Raw genomic sequence first — 16,091 nt, forward strand, 5'->3', positions numbered from 1 at the left:
CTTTTTTTTATTGTTGAAATATATTTTTATATTCACCTATAATTTCCTCTTTTAGCGGAAAACTTAGTATCTAATCAATACATAGAGAAGTGAAAAAGTTTGTAACAAAGATAGAACATCATAACATTTTATTTTAAGTGATAAATTGACAACTCCAAAAAGACTTTCCCTGACTTTCAGGATTTTCTTGTTGAATATTTCTTGCAATCTAGTATGAATGTCTGATGAAACAAGTCTTCTGAGGACTTCACCTTAGATGTCATCATTGCAAGAATAAAAAATGATTTATCTTGAATTAAGCTAAAAAGTGAAGTGAATCATTATTTCTGGCCCTGGTTAGCATGTTAGACCACAGGTCTCATTTAAGGTGACCAACAGTAAAGAGTTTCTTTATGAATCAAAGCTATTGTTAATGAATGAATAATCCTATAAGATGCCTGTACCAGACGTCAGGGAGCACAGCTGTTTATTCTCAAGACCACATGACCCTTCTCTACATTTCAAACCGGCCTGTAGGATTACAGCTGAAAATCATCTGAATGCCAGAAATGTAACTTTTAGTAGCAACATTTGTTCCCATGGTAGAGCAGGTCCAGAAATGTTTAGTGATCAGTTGTTTTTTTTTTTTATGCAGAGACAGCTGGAAATGTAACTTCAAGTTGTCAATACCAGGTTTCAAAACCACCCTTCAAAAGACCCTTCATCAATGATCGCCTGCAAGTGCTTTGTCCATGTGAGCAGAACTCTATATTCCTTGTATTATTTTCACTTGCTTAATATTTCATGGAGCTTAATATTTGCCGAGATAGTGAAAAGCATATATATATTTTTATATACAGTAGATTACTGTATTCAATAGGAAAGGTTTTGCCCTCCCCACCCATGTAAAAACATTAGCTTTATAAAACAATCAAAAATACTCAAACACTTAACTAGTGTTTCACAACTTTAATTGATCACAGTAAAAATAAAAAAATCATTTACAATGACCGAAGCAAGTTTTTAAACATTTCACTTACCAAGTAGCATACACATATTTACAAAGAATAAAACACCAGACTAAAATAAAGTGGCATAACACCAGCCAAGACAGAATGGCGCCATTTCCCTAAAAACAAAAACAGTGTTTTCTGTTCTCCTGACACATTGTTGATCGTCCTGGGGATGCTCGCCATTCTTACTGAGGTATTGTCCTCCAGCCTTCAGCCAAGCAGTCACAATTCAAAAAACAAAACAACAACAACAACAACATGATGCTACAAAGTGGAGCCGTGTAAACATTAGACTAGAGGATAACTGGCCGCTGTCGCGATGCCGCAGTGGTTCTTTCTGTCTTTAGCCATCATGATGTAGCCTTTGTCTCCCCAGTTTTCACTCCAGCTGCAATCAAACAAAACAACAGTGATTGGTTTGGCATGGGCTGGATTCATAAAAATATGTATACATACAATTTACTGAATCTTTCTTAGCTATAGTCAGTTCGATATCTAGAAATCCTAAACGTTAAAAACATTACAGAGGAATAATGCTAACATAACATTAGTCACTGACCTGTTCTTCACAATCCAGTATTTCTTGCCATCCACATCTTCTCCCTCAAAGCCATAACCCACGACCAGCACACCGTGGTCCAGCTCCTCGCTGCTGCACTCCTTCTCATAGTAAATTCCTGAGAAGAAGAAAAAAAAGTCAGTTACATATTGACTCTGGCTACAAACAGTGTTTAAATGTTTCTTTTTCCTTCCATCAAAAACTAACCTGATTGGTAAAACTGGAAGGACTCGTGACCAGCGTCGATGGCAACCGATACAGGTCCCACAGCAGCCACAGCCTTCATCAGGGCGTGCTCTTTGCCGCTTGGGATATCGACAAATCCTGTGTCATTAGCAGAGTTGTAGCTGGGGTCGTAGTGACAGGGCTGGTCATCCTACAAAGAAAATCCAGAGAAGAAGCAAAGGGTGAGCGAGGATTTATGTGGCCAACATAATTCTATTAAACAGAGCAATTATTTCAATAAAATGTTATGTTTTAAACATGCAACGCATGATTTTTTTTGAGTGTTCGGCTGAATAAGAAAAATTACTTTAAAATGTGTTGCAGCGGGCTGTAGCTTTTGAGATATTTAAAAAAAAAAAAAAAATCAAACAGGAATATTTTAAATACTGGGTTGATCATTAAATGAAAATATTTTTTAGCAGACAGTGCTTAGTGTATTTGGAAAAACTTTCATATAAAAAAAAACAAAGGGGGTCCTTTATATCCATCTAATGGTGGTCAATTTTTTTTTGCAGTACAAATTAGCAATGCAAGATGAAAATAAACAACAACATACTTTGGTCAAAAGTATAGCAATTCAATTATTTGTACATCTAATAGGCATCCATTTGACTGCCCACCCCCCCTTCCCATCAGATACGTACTGTTCCCAGGTACGGGTAAGAATCCTCTGAGTCCAGGCCCTGGTTGTCCTTGATGTACTGGAAGGCCTGGTCCATCAAACCGCCATTGCAGCCCTCGTTTCCCTCGGGTCTGGAGCAGTCCACCAGGTTCTGCTCGCTCAGAGACACCAGTTTGCCCGTCTTCCTGAAGTGCTGACCCTCCATAGCGCCGGTGGTGCTGAAGGCCCAGCAGGAGCCACACTGACCCTGAGAGGGAGGCAGACACAGAAGGTTGAGTATAATGAATGTTAGCATGAAATATTGCCTTAGTCATACTGTTGGTTGCTGATAATTTGTAGCTTTGATAGTCAATTGCAGAAATACAATGACTGAATTTGAGTGCAGACCAGGATGGTCACTTTTTAGATTTGCAGGTTGTCTCTCTTCATGAGCTTTGAGAGTTTTAACTATGACAAGACTGTCATTTTTTCTTTTGGATATATTAAAATTTCTTGTCATTATTGGTTAACTTCTTTTTTTTTTTGGTCAGTCTGTTATGTTACATCATGCATCTTGTTTTTGCAAGTCATCTTCTCAGCAGCTACTTCGGCACTTTACACTAATGTATAGGAGAGGTGCTCCACCCCAGCCGGATTTACAGTCAGCCAGTCAGACTGGTTTCAGCTTACAGGCTGTAAATGCATGTGGAGGGGGTGGAGACAGAATGTGCACCAAAGAGGAGGAGAATCTGTGTGGAGCAAACAGATAAGAAAAACAAGCCCACTGGCAGCCATGTTATCATTCTGTCCAGGCTAAACATTAACTTCAGGGGACAGAGAGCCATTCAAATAACCAGAGCTGCATCTGCTGCAAGACCATGTTGAATAATCATGTTTACAAAATGTATTGTTCAGCAGACGCTAGTCCATGAATCATCTGTTATGCAAACATAGTTCTTAAAAATAAGAGCCTGGAGTTTAAGTAAACATAGCATATCACTGCTACAACAAATGAGCTGTGCTGTCAAGTCATTGGGATTTCAGCAGAGCAATGGATTTGTGTACTGAAGAAAAACAAGCTGCTTTACAAAAAGTCATTTGTACTTTTAAATTGTAAAAAAAGAAGCAGAATACAAAGGGTGTCCCATCAGCCATGATGATGTGAACCATTTGAATCCAAACAGAATTGTTTTCTAATGAAAAGTTAGTGTATTCAACTTTGTTTTTAAAGTGTCTTATCATAACCTGACATTTTATTGGTGAGCCCAGAGGTTGCATGAGAAATTAGAAACAGTCGTTACCTGGTCCTTCACAGGGGTGACGTAGCCCTTCTCCCTCCAGTCCACTGAACGAGGTGCCTCCAGGAAGTTTGGTTCCATGAACAGCGACCCTGTGGACTTTCTCTCTGCTTTACGCTTGTAGCCGTTCATGATTTGCCTGAACTCCTCGTGAGTCTGTGGGAAAAAAAATAATTGTACTGAATAGCCGTTTAAGTTTTATCCAGTTTCATTCTCTAAGTGTTATGCTTAAAAATGTGTTCACTGCTACATATAGTATTTGGCTTCTTTATTCTATTTCTCTGACCTGTACAATATTGATTTAGTTTGCAAGTATGTGATTCATGTTGACAGTGACTTACAACAGAATTTAATGAAAGATGTTCAATGCTTTATCTGCTAACTCATGACTGGTTTCTCCAACCTTTACCTTATCTACTCCACCGCTTATCAAGACCCTTTTAATTGCCATTCTTTAAGTTCCCACACCTTTTATAAACTGATATGCATTTTCCATTTGAGATATGCCCATGTGGTGAAACTGTGGTCTTACCACGTCTCCAAAGTGGTTCATGCCCAGGTAGTAGGAATGTTTGCCCATGGTGTGCTCCAGGTTGTGCAGCTCAATCTTTCTCAGGTTCTTCTCCCACACCATCCTTCTCCATCCTTCCTCCTTCTACAAAAAAATAAAGATCAACATTTAGCCTGCTTCATGGTAGTTTTAGCAGATTTCTAAGCCAAGTGTGTACAATCTGAGGTAAGAAGTTATTACCTCATGGTATTTCTTAGAGTGCCAACTCTTCCACAAGTCCCAGTGCTGATCCAGCTGAGGGTCTAGGATGGGCACTGCCATGGCTGCTCCCAGGCACACGGCCAACAAGGCTAAAGGCAGCATTGTGAATACCTACCGGGAAATAAACACAGGTTAGCGTTGGAGGGGGTGGGGGAAATACTCTTATTATCAGTACTCCTTGAAGAAAAGTTTCCCCATCGTAATTCTGAAACAGTCTGTGATGCAGTTCGTCTACTCTCGTGATTTAGGCCGAAATGAGATCAGCAACAGGAAACAGACCAGACTCCCGACAGTGTCGTCATCTCCCGACTGCACTAAAAGTAGGGATTCAAGTAAAGCCTCAATCGATAGCAGACCCCCTCCCTCCCCCAACCCGAAAGCACAATATTGACAGTATGCAGCAAACACAAGCGGAGATATTAGCTGTCTGAGGCTTGATTTTGATTTTGAAGCCACAAATCCCCAACAACAGACCAGGCTGTTTTGTGTTTTTTTTGTTCGCAGTCACGGGATCTGCGCCTCCTGCGGGACACACAACAAACCCGGCTAGACACCGAAACTACAACCAGGAAAGCGAAAAGAAAACCAAAACTATCATAGGAAGCTGTCAGCGTGCTCGGGACACAGCTGTAACGTGTCGCTGCTTTGATTGAGTGAGACAACAAGCGAGCTCCATTCAGCTCAAGTCTTCTCGACGACAACAACAAAGGTAGCGGAATGAAACAAGATGGCTGAGGGTCGAGGATAACTATTAAAATCGTTTGCATTTCGGACTTTGAGACTACTTTTTAAGATTACATTTAAGCTTAGCTGTTTGTTCTGAAACCGACTCTTGTGAGTTATACAACAATTGGTAAAATGTCCTAAAATAAAAGAAACACGAATATTCGGTCGTACTTTAAATTACTGCCCTTAATTTTAACTCTGACACTTTAGTAATTTGACGTAAAAACACAGGTTAATGAATAATGTTCAACTTACGGTCTTTTCTTGGACGAAGGCGAAGAAGGAGAAAACAACTGCCTTTGGATGCGGTACACAAAGTTTATAAAGGCCTGAGTGGCCGCTATGTCACGTCCCACCGAGCTCTCTGATTGGCTCATTTCTTGTTTATTTAAGCGTTGCTCCGCCCTGACGCGTGACGTCACGCGAGATGCACGTGATTCTCTAATTAATCAAAGAAAGGACATAATGTAATTTTCAACACTGTTGCGGTGAAAAGTGTGAAAAAGACATATTTTCTATTAAAAAAATATCACCAGTCACTTACAAGGCTACCAGGCACATGTGACTGTGAAGATATGCAAGTAAAAAAACAAAAAAAAATCGTTTAAATGATCAATTTAGCCACAAGACTTTAAATGGATTAGGTAGAGAGACAAAGGACTATGCTTAAATACTAACCAATTCAGAGCCAACTATTATTTATTATGTTTCTATGTATGCCTTTCAGGAATAAAAGAGGCTTTAACAAACACAGTCATCTTTTTTGTATTCATTTAGAGACAAAAGTGCTGAAATTCAGTAGCACGTTAAAGTTAAGGTGAAAGCCTGTCAGGACAAGACATTACATTTGTTTGTTTGTTCTGCAGAGGAGAAAATACGTGAGAGAATACAACAGTTACAGTGTGAAAATTAAATATTTTTTAAATGTTTCTAAAAAACCGATGAATTAACTTGTTTTTTGGGGGTATTAACATTGAACTTTAAGGACAAATAACATGTAGATTATCAGCGGCTGGAGGACATTAAGCAGGAGAACGTCCTAGAACTGCTGTCCCAGCCTGAGTGAATCTGGGTCAATTCTCATGTGATTGATAAGATTTTGAAACTTTGAACTGTCAGAGTTGTTTTTGCCTAAAACAGAAGCTGATTCTGGATTTCCTATTTCTCAACAAAGTCAGTGGTGGGAATTTAAGCTTGGATTGAATTTGAAGGATGCTTTATACTTCCACTCTGCCAGTTTTCTGAGTGATAATACTGATAATAATACAACGAATAAATAAAAATGACTATTATTAGGCTATTATTATTATTATTATTATTATTACAACATAAGCTTTCAGGAATAAACTTGCCTGGCTTTACTTTAACCCAGTCTTTTTTCCAAGCAATGCTAATAGTGCTAATAGCTGAAGCTTCATACATTTCATAACATGCAATTCTAGAAAGTAGTCTAACTAAAACCTGCATTCATTAACCTTCTTTTAATGTCCGTTCAATTAATCATATCATTATGTTGTCACATGCAGGGTGCATGATGTTCACACATTTTCCTTCATGCAACTCTGTGGTGAAGTTAACACGGCATCATACTTTACAGCAAGCTAATTATGTCCTTACATTTGCAGGAATCAGAACACAGACATGCATTCTCAGCAGTGGTTGTGTGACAGAATCCTGTTGCTCAAGAGGAGAGACTCATGACAATAGTGGACTGAGCACTTCCTTTATGAGCGTGCAAGTTTGGTTCGTGCACAATCATGTCCATATTTAGGAACAGTTTTGAATCAGATTATACTGAGCTGTGTTTCCCTAGTGAATAAATGGGTGGAATTAGGTGACAATGCATACATGCTCAACCTTATCAGAAAAGTGTATTTCAAATTACACGCTGTTTGTAACTTCCTGTTTAATTTGATTATTCTCCTTTTTGAATTGACAGAATTACTATTGTGCATTTGATTGGAGTCAACTTCAAACTTTGCAGTCGGCAATTTCTGCCGATAGTTACGAAATAATATATTGTACTCTTGTATCTGCACAGTAAAAATTTTGCTTAGCAAGGTAACATTCTTCAAAAAGTACATTCTTCAAAAAGTAATGGGTAGTTTTGTGCTCGGCGCTATTTCTTTCCCTTGTATTTATGCTAAGCTAACTGGCTATGACTCAACAACTAGTTTGTACATGACCCAGTAGAATTATTTTATCCCATTTTGGAGTCTTACTATGCTAAAATAAGCTTGTTAACTGCTGGTTAGTGAATTAACATGTCAAAAAAAGTCTCTTTCCACAGATTGCAGGTCACTACAGCATTAGGGCCAGTCTCATCAAAATGAGCTGTTAATCATTTGCTCTTGTCTTTAATCTATGATTTAGTTAAATTCAGTGCTAGTCTTAATTTTAACAGGCTTATGTTGAGGCATGACATAATGCAGCCTATTCTTTATCTGTAGACATCCATCCCGCAGATTAGCAGTCAACAAACACAATACAGCAAAGAATGTTAATCAACTGCCTGTCCTGACACACAAAGGTTAACTTGAACAGATTAACATGTCTACAGACACAGTGTTGTTGGATCATGGAGGTATTTTAGGTAAACTAACAAAAACTTTGACACTCAGATTTTTTTTACCTTAAAAACAGCAAAACCTGTCTTTAAGAACTCTGTTCAACGAACTCATGGTAAATAGGCTTTAAAACATGATACATACTAGGGGCTTTTTAGTGTACAGTGAGTACTTTGAGGACCATGTTACTGATCTGATTATGACATACTTCTAAGATGGTAAATTTACAATGTAGTATTGCTGCTTTAACTCAGGATCTGAATAGTTCTCCAAGCACTGCCAACACAGAAAGCATAATAAACAACTTATTGATGTATGTGTATTTGGTAAATCAGGGAAACCTTTTGTCTTGTGCTTTATTTGTCTCTACCAGATTCCAGGTTGTTATTAACACGTCTCTGGGTTCTTTGTGGAGCTTCCGCTGCAGGGTTGTCTAACCCTCCACCTACACATTCACATGACCTGCCTGCATGCAGCCCAAAGCAGTCTGGGGTTTGTCTTAACTTGTCCAAACTTGATTTATAAACATTTGTACAGGAAGAGACTGATGTGACATTTAAGCATGTTACCTGAGTGTGTCGTGCTTATTCTGCAGGTTGGCACTGAAGCGTTGACTATGGGGACTTTTTTTTGTTTAAGGATGTTCGAATTTGGGTTTATAAATATGCAATATGTCTGGGGTTTCCACTGAAATAAATACATACCAAAATAAACAAAGTAATAGACTATAACCTCAAAAACATCTGTCAAAAGATATTTGTTACAGATAATTCAGTTCAAACATTTGAACTTATATTTCTAATGACATTTCTAAAATAACTTTCACACTTTCCCTAAAATAATCAACAACAAAAAAAACCTTTATAAAGTAGTTTCCATGTGACCACGAGTTCAAACATCTGGTGGAATCAGTTCTGCCTCCAAAAAAGAAAACAGGTCCACATATTAAATATAAACAGTACAGTTATGTCACCTCTTCAGCACTCCTCTTCCTTGCGAAAACGTCATCTCATTGTGATGAAAGAACATCGCCCTCCTCCTGGTGTAAACTGTAAAGCAGTGAATAGAAAAAACAACATACTTGCAGACTCATTGTCACAAAGTGCGTATGTTTTTTCCTTTGTGTTTGACTGCTTCATTATTAAATTATCAGAAAAGGAAAAAAATCCACAATGAAGGTTTCATTTATGATTTGGTCTCCTGCAGGTTTGACATCAGATTGGTGAAAATCAAGCAGATGTTAATTGACAATATACAATTCAAAAATATTCCCGGCCTCAAAAACACAATTTTTAAAATTAAGCATTTCTTCGACTATTAATACTGTGAAGCATGGTCAACGTATGATTGCATGTTTTTGGTATATCCACTTGAAAATGTTCTTGTATGTTTATACTGTTCACATAAAGAAGTTACATTTTTCCAATCTACAGAAACATCATTATGTGTACGTCTTTTAAATAAAGAACAGAGAGCATGATATTAGGTAAAGAATTTATTATAAAATGTTTTACACTATAAAGTGTCAGAAGTACTAAGAACATGGCATTCCAAGACATGCTGAAATAATGTAACATAAATAGCGACAAAAAGACCTGTGCAATGCAGCGTCTGGATCAGAGTCTCCAAAGGGGGACATTTACTCGACTAATATTGAGTTCATCAAATTTTCCTTTTCAAACACACAAATGTTTTTAAGAACACCTTCATAATCGACATGTTTTGGTCGTACTCGCAGATCAGAACAATCCAAGGAAAAAACAGACACCAAACAGAGACGGAGTCAATAATAGTAGAATGATTCCCAGATTTGACTCTTTTTCTGAAACAAGAGATTATTCACTTCCCTTTCTTGACCTTCTTTCTTGAAGTTTGTGTTCTGTACACAGTGTACTTAAAAGACACGAACATTGGCAAAGTTTTTTATACACATCTTTAACAAAAGGCTTCAACTAAACAAGAAAAATATAATATTTTAGTGATCAGTTTGGAGACACATAACATTGCTGTACACATGTTTTTACCACCGTGATGTTAGATTTCTTTGAACATGTTTACATATTATCAGGAGCGATGTGTAGCACATTCATTTTGCCTGGTTGGGGAACATATTCAGGTAACAAAAAAAGAAGAAGCTTCAAGCGAGTTGAAAACAAACAGAAAAATATAAGGTGAAGTTGAAGAAACAGGCATGAAGTATTTACATCACAGCTGGAAGTTTGCTGTGTCATTTGGCGACTTCAGGCTGGGACAAAAATAGTGAGAGAAGTCTTGTTTTTTTGAAATAAAAAGTCTCCTTTTATCTGTGTGAACAGACAGTAACACTGGGGGAAGTAAAGCAGAAAGGAAATACTGGTAAAGAGGTCATCTTTTACGATCAAACTGTGACACTGTCCTGGAACATGGTATACATTAAAGAGATAAGACTCTTTTTTTTTAGAAGACATGTTTTCAAAAGAAACATTTTCATGGTTCACAAACATTATAAAGTATCAGTTAACACACAAAGGGATTTTTTCTGGGATATTTGTGTCTTCAGCAGCCTTTGGCATTTGTTTTGTTAAAAATACTTCCAAACTTAATGCCGTCCATATTCCTGCTTTTTGCTGACTGAGTCGTGTTTCAGCTTAAAGAAGACTCAAAGAAAGACAAACTGAAAGAAGATGTGAAGCCACGCAAAGTCAACCAACGACTCAGCACGGTAAGCTAAATTGAAGCTCGACAGAAGCGGCATCAACGTCACTGTTTGGAAATCAGGCACCGTGGACGGTTGCTAATACAGAAAAAAAAAAACGGGTTGAGAAAGCATTAAAATGTGCAGAGTAGGTCTTAATATAAATTACTTTTTAGCCTGATAGGAAGTGTAAAACATGTACTGGTTTACTTGTCATATTTGGTGGCATTTTCTATTCAAAGTGTTCAGTATGAGTGCACAAATGGAGCTCTACGTTGGACCCTGTAATTCCAACCCGTGTGCCTTTAGGATTTCTAACATTAGACACTCTGAGTTTTGTTTTCAGCAAATATTAGATGGTGCTGCAAGGATGAACATCTTCCAATAAGACACAGTACATTGGGGAAAACACATGTTCTAAAATGGCTTATGGTCCCTTTGTGAGAAGTCAATATGAGTTAATGGACATTTCAGTGTAAATATTCAAAGTAACAAATCATGCTACAAGTCCTACAAGACCTAAACTGTTTTGGAGGTTCCTGGAAAGAGCAATGTTGTAATTTGGTAATAGTTATGGTAAACTAAAGAGTCAGGGTCTATCTATTTACTCTACTGATCCCAAGCAGGTTCTGTTTGGATAAGTTACAACAAAAATGAGGTACATTTTCTCATTTCCTATTAAATGATAAAGTACATTCATTTATTTTATAGTAACTCTTAACACACTATTATACAATCTAACTTGTATTAAAGGTGACACAGTTTAATCAGAGTAGCCAATTAATCACTGGATTGTAATGGAACTGTTTTCATCGTTGGATAGTTAGTCAGACCAGACCAACCAGACAACTTGGGCTTTGTGGCATTTTTCCACAATTTTCTGTTATTTTTTAGACAAAACAAATTAATCAAGAAAACATATAATTGAGACACAACTATTGTTCAAAGGGGTTATCTTACAAACATTTTAATCTGATTTAATTGTTTGTTTTTTTGGCCACATGGTGGTAGCAGAACAAGCTGAAAACAACACTGGAATGTCATCAACTTTATAAAGTGATTTGGTGAAATTGCAAATATTTTGAGCTGTTTTACTGGGCACGATTTCACCATGTTCCCTGTTCATTAACTTACCAACTAAGCAATCTCATGCCAAGAGTAGTGGATAAAAAAACAAAAACATAACAACAATGACAAATCAATCCTACCAAACAGACTACACGTCTCTGCTGAGCTGCAGAATTCACATCATTTTCTTCCCCTTTGATGCCAGAACAATTTCACAAAATCTTTGGATCCATTGCAAATATAAAAATGATGTTAGAAAGAACATAATTATATAGGTATTGTGACCTAGAGACACTATCACTCAGATACACAGTGTGAAAAGTTTCACTTTTTTTCTGTCTAATGTTTTAGCAGCTTGTTTAAGGATCTATAATGTTTACCAAATTACATAATTCTCATCAGGAAAAGTCGAGACAGTTCAGACAATATAGGACCCTTAAAATACTTTGTCACCAAAAAGAATCAGTTATAAGATTACTGTTGTGGGATTAATAATCTGTATCAACCCACACATGGATCAAACATGATATTGTTTCCCTTTGACTCTGCCTACAACTCCCACAAAGCATGAAATCAACTCCTCACTGACTGTAATATGAGACAGATTCAACATGTTCAACATGTTTTATCTCCCAAACACTAAACACAACAAAGCAGAACTCTCCTCTGATTTCACCTTTGTGTTAAACAAACCCTGTAACAAGAGCAGAGCTTTCTTTTCTTTTTTATTTCTCATGCTCTTACTTCATTCACTTTTTCTGCCGAAAATGTAACATGGCCGTATCTCAATAGAAATGATTGAATTTATTTTACTATTAGTGTCAACAAGGCACAGTTCTTCAAAATATTTCCTTTTTTTTTTTCCTTTTTTTTTTTTTACAAAGGACTGTTTTTAATAACAAGACTATTTGTGCTCTTCAGGGAGGTAGACAGCCACAAAGGCACTCTGAAAAAATGCTGTTAATCCATTAAACATTAAGCTGAACAGCCAAAACTCACCTCAGTAACACAGAAGCAACAATGGGGATCAGATTTGATGTAACTGTGTGGATGGAATAGGGTAAGCCTAGTATGGTCATGGATATAAACTATTCCTCCATTTTTTTTTTTTTTGCTTGAGGATGGATGTGTCAAAACTTGCCAGCCATCTTTTTTTTCATGTTTCTATTCATTTAAAAATGTAATGGTTCTGTCAATTGCTGTAAGAGTGAGACTCTGATGTGCAGTAGATCAGGAGGGATATTAAAAAGCAGCACAAGATTAAGAACAAAATAAAAGCACTAGATTCCTCTTTGGAGCTCAGGACAATCAGCTCTTTCACAACATTCATAGAGGAAGGAAAGTCAGATGTACAGATGTGGAGAGCACAAACACGACATCTGGTTCACACGCCAACTTAATATAGCATTGAAGAACGAGCAGCTGGACTCTGGTAAGGATTGCACTTCATGATCACTAACACAAACGTCTTGTGTCAGTTCTGTTTTCAGGAAAACGTCTTCTCAGAATATTTGACATTTGGCAGGAAGCCGACCCTGATTGGTTCAGCGGGAAATGACAGAACTGATGGAGTTGTACGATGTTCCACCGTTGCTGATGGGTGGGTAGCCATTAGCGGCCCCGCCCACCGCCTCCATATTGACCCTGAAAACAGGTGAGGCTTTAAGCAGGAAGTCGGCAGCGTCTCTGCGGCCGAGCTCCCTCAGCTTGGCCATCAACACACCCACTGTGCTGTCCGCTCGCCCGCTCCACTCCTGCAGCAGAGCTGCCGTGGGGCTGGGCTGCAACAAGGCCTGCTGAGAATCCGGCTCAGAGTCCAGCTCAAGGGCGCCATTTACAGTTCCATTGCTGTGTTTGGCCACCAAGTCTGTGAGGCCGAGGTTCATGGCGAGCAGGCACCAGTCTTTGCCGAGAGCATCAGGAGGGTCCAGCATGCGGCAAAGCTTCCTGCGAGCCAGAAGGGGGACATCTGAAATGTGGATGTCCGTTCCAAGAATACCCTGCTGGTAAACTTCGGCACAGCCAAAAGCCAGGATGCTACTAAAGCTCTCACGATATCCGCCCATGGTGTTGGTGAGCGAGGTTTCTCTCTGTACCTGTGCTCTGAAGAAGTCTTTGGGCTGGTAGATCATGATGGGGGCATGGTGCTCCCTCAGCTGCTGAGGACTCAGGTAATATTTGGCCGTGAGCAGTCCAGGCAGGGTGGAGGCCAGCAGGTTCTCTGTGATACTGCAGATGGTGTCCAGCAGAGTGTAGCACTTTGCCCGCTCTGATTCGTGCCCACGCACCTGAATCTCCAAACCCTGCCCATGATTGACCAGCAGGATCATGGCCTCCACTCCCCCTTGGCTCACCTTGGCTCCGTTGGTCCACAGGTGGATATCTCCATCGAAATCCTCCCCACCCTCCTCCTCGGGCTTCTGCTGGTGGCTCCAGCGACACAAATTCACCTGCAGTTTGTGAAATAGGCCACAGGGGAAGGGTGTAAGGTGCTCTGCAGGGACCAGTCGAACCCCCCCATAGAGCAGAGACTCCTCCTCCTCCTCTTCGGTCCAAGAGCGGTGGAGGCCGTTGGTCTTGATGAGGGCGGGAACATCCACCATGGAGGGGTTGGTGGCGTCGCGGGAACAGACATCCATGGCATCCAGGATCTGCAGCAGCTCGTCCACATCGCTTTCAGGAGCCAGAGCTTGGATTTCCTCCAGCCTGTAGCGCCCCCTGTAGTGGTGGATGGCTTTGGGTGTCTCCACAGAGAGCAGCTTGCCGAGCACGTTGCTGCAGAGCCAGCGAGGTTCAAGAAGAACAACATCCTGCACCGTCTCACTCTGCATGATGTTGATCTGTTGAGGGGGGCATACAGGAAGAGGATAAAGGATGGTGAGAGAAGAAGAGGAACATATAATGAAGGGAGATATTATATATATTATAAGAAACAAATTATGGGATGCATATCTACTGCATGACCTACTTTAAGACAAAAACCTCAGCAAACACTCAAAGAATCTGTTCTCAAACTCCGGGTTATTCTGTCACTTGGCGCTCTGAGCTTTGACTCATTCTGGTAAATAAACAGAGAGACAACAAGTTCCTGCCCTCTGGTAAAGCTGAGTAATTGTTTACTGCTGTTTTGGTTTATTTTTTTCCCATGAACAAATAGCACCCCTTAGTGGTAGCCTGGACAAATTACAGCCATAAACCATTAAATGGCGCAATATAAACAATTAATACAATAAGAAGTCCTTGAGCAGCAGTGATGCAGCAAATCTAGATCAAGCATTTATATTTATTTAACAACAGAAAAAATATCAATAACAATATTTTGTCATATAACAGATGTTTGTTTACATTTGTGTAAGATGTAATAGTGTTTTCTGTTTGATTTTTACACCCCAGCCCCCATGTCATCCTGAACCTCAAAAGAACACGATACTGATGCAGGACACAGCCTGGTGTGGCCCTTCATAAACAGACTCATACCTCCCCCATGCTGTGCAGCTGCAGGGCCAGTGTGCGCAGGTGATCCTGGCTGACCAAAGGGTTGATGTGCTCCTGAACGTCGCTGACAAACTGTTGCCATGACGTCAGCTGGTTGGGACCGCTCATCTTCCTCCAGGTCGGCAGGGTGGTCAGCAAACGTTCCGACAGCAATGTCATGGGAATACAACTCTGCAGTGACAGAGGAGGTAGGGAGGATAGTAAGGACATTAACTGTATGTTATTATGTTACCGACTTTTTTTTTTTTTTTTCCAGAAACAAACACATAAAGGAGAAAAACTATATTCGAGAGTCAGTTACTGGAATTCAACATAGTCTCATAAAAACACTTCACTTTAATTCCTAATGCGGACAGGAAAGACACAGGAAGAGTAACAAGTGTTTGCAGAACTCACAGAGATGATGTTGGTGCGTAGTTCCTGCAGGTGAGTCCTCAGCAGCTTCACGTCTCTGGAGTTTGAGGCTCCAGCATCCGTCACAAACAATTTTTCACTGATGTGCAGGTCGACACCAAACCTGAAAACAACGAAATCAAAACAAACAAAACCAAACATTTTGAAAACTAAAAACATCTCATGTTGAGTCTAAAAGATCCTTTTTGTCTGCACTAATGTTGTGGGACATTCAAGTACTAAGTGCTAAGCTTTTGTAGTTTAAAACAGGTGGAAAATGTAGTAATAACATAAATCCCCACTCATTAAAGTAAAGTAATTAATTAATTACAGCCACCATGTTGTATTGTTTTGTTCTCCATAGCGGTGATGCTTAAGATGATGGGTAGCGAGTTATGAACTGCTATTGATCATAGAAAAAAAAACTGTTTGTGTTACCTCTATCAGTCAATTTATTGGGGAAACATATGCCTTTGCATTGTGAGAAAAAAAAAAATACAAACTGCAATGAGATCATGTGGTGTGCTGGTGTTCAAGTCCTGACCTGTTCCTAACTTCTTTGAGCAGAGCTTTCTCTTTGTCGTAGCAGAACTCTCCAGAGAAAGCTCTGGGGACATCAGCTAGGTCAGCGTGAGTCGCCACCAGAACAACTTCAAGAGGCTGCTGGATCCGACCTCCAAACGCTAGACAAACACAGTGAAACACACACACATACAGTCAT

The 16,091-nt window shown here is 39.3% G+C and overlaps 2 protein-coding genes across 2 annotated transcripts in view; both read right to left on the reverse strand.

Annotated features, from left to right (window-relative positions):
* Window positions 1-933: 933 nt before the first annotated feature.
* Window positions 934-5,578, reverse strand: ctsla (cathepsin La). Its single transcript, XM_020651374.3, has 8 exons — window positions 5,429-5,578; window positions 4,427-4,558; window positions 4,208-4,330; window positions 3,679-3,831; window positions 2,421-2,645; window positions 1,759-1,927; window positions 1,552-1,669; window positions 934-1,380 (listed from the first exon to the last, which is right to left on the reverse strand). The coding sequence occupies exons 2-8, from the start codon at window positions 4,547-4,549 to the stop codon at window positions 1,281-1,283; spliced, it is 1,011 nt and encodes a 336-aa protein (XP_020507030.1). The 5' UTR covers window positions 4,550-4,558; window positions 5,429-5,578; the 3' UTR covers window positions 934-1,280.
* A 3,644-nt stretch (window positions 5,579-9,222) lies between these two features.
* dapk1 (death-associated protein kinase 1) overlaps window positions 9,223-16,091 on the reverse strand; it is a 74,718-nt gene continuing 67,849 nt past the window's right edge. The window contains exons 23-26 of the mRNA XM_020651373.3: window positions 15,915-16,053; window positions 15,374-15,494; window positions 14,960-15,148; window positions 9,223-14,322 (exon numbers count right to left, since the gene is read on the reverse strand). Coding sequence (XP_020507029.2) covers window positions 13,027-14,322; window positions 14,960-15,148; window positions 15,374-15,494; window positions 15,915-16,053 — 1,745 coding nt within the window. The 3' untranslated portion in view covers window positions 9,223-13,026. The remainder of the gene's footprint in view (window positions 14,323-14,959; window positions 15,149-15,373; window positions 15,495-15,914; window positions 16,054-16,091) is intronic.

This window comes from Labrus bergylta, chromosome 2 (assembly GCF_963930695.1).
Source record: "Labrus bergylta chromosome 2, fLabBer1.1, whole genome shotgun sequence".
NCBI classification, from domain to species: Eukaryota; Metazoa; Chordata; class Actinopteri; order Labriformes; family Labridae; genus Labrus; species Labrus bergylta.

Excerpts from the sequence above, each read along its gene's own strand:
- ctsla (XM_020651374.3), bottom strand. The coding sequence starts at position 4,549 with ATGCTGCCTTTAGCCTTGTTGGCCGTGTGCCTGGGAGCAGCCATGGCA. Across the intron at positions 1,928-2,420 it reads CTTACCCGTACCTGGGAACA|GATGACCAGCCCTGTCACTA; the intron begins GTACGTATCTGA and ends TTTTCTTTGTAG. Across the intron at positions 1,670-1,758 it reads CTTCCAGTTTTACCAATCAG|GAATTTACTATGAGAAGGAG; the intron begins GTTAGTTTTTGA and ends TCTTCTTCTCAG.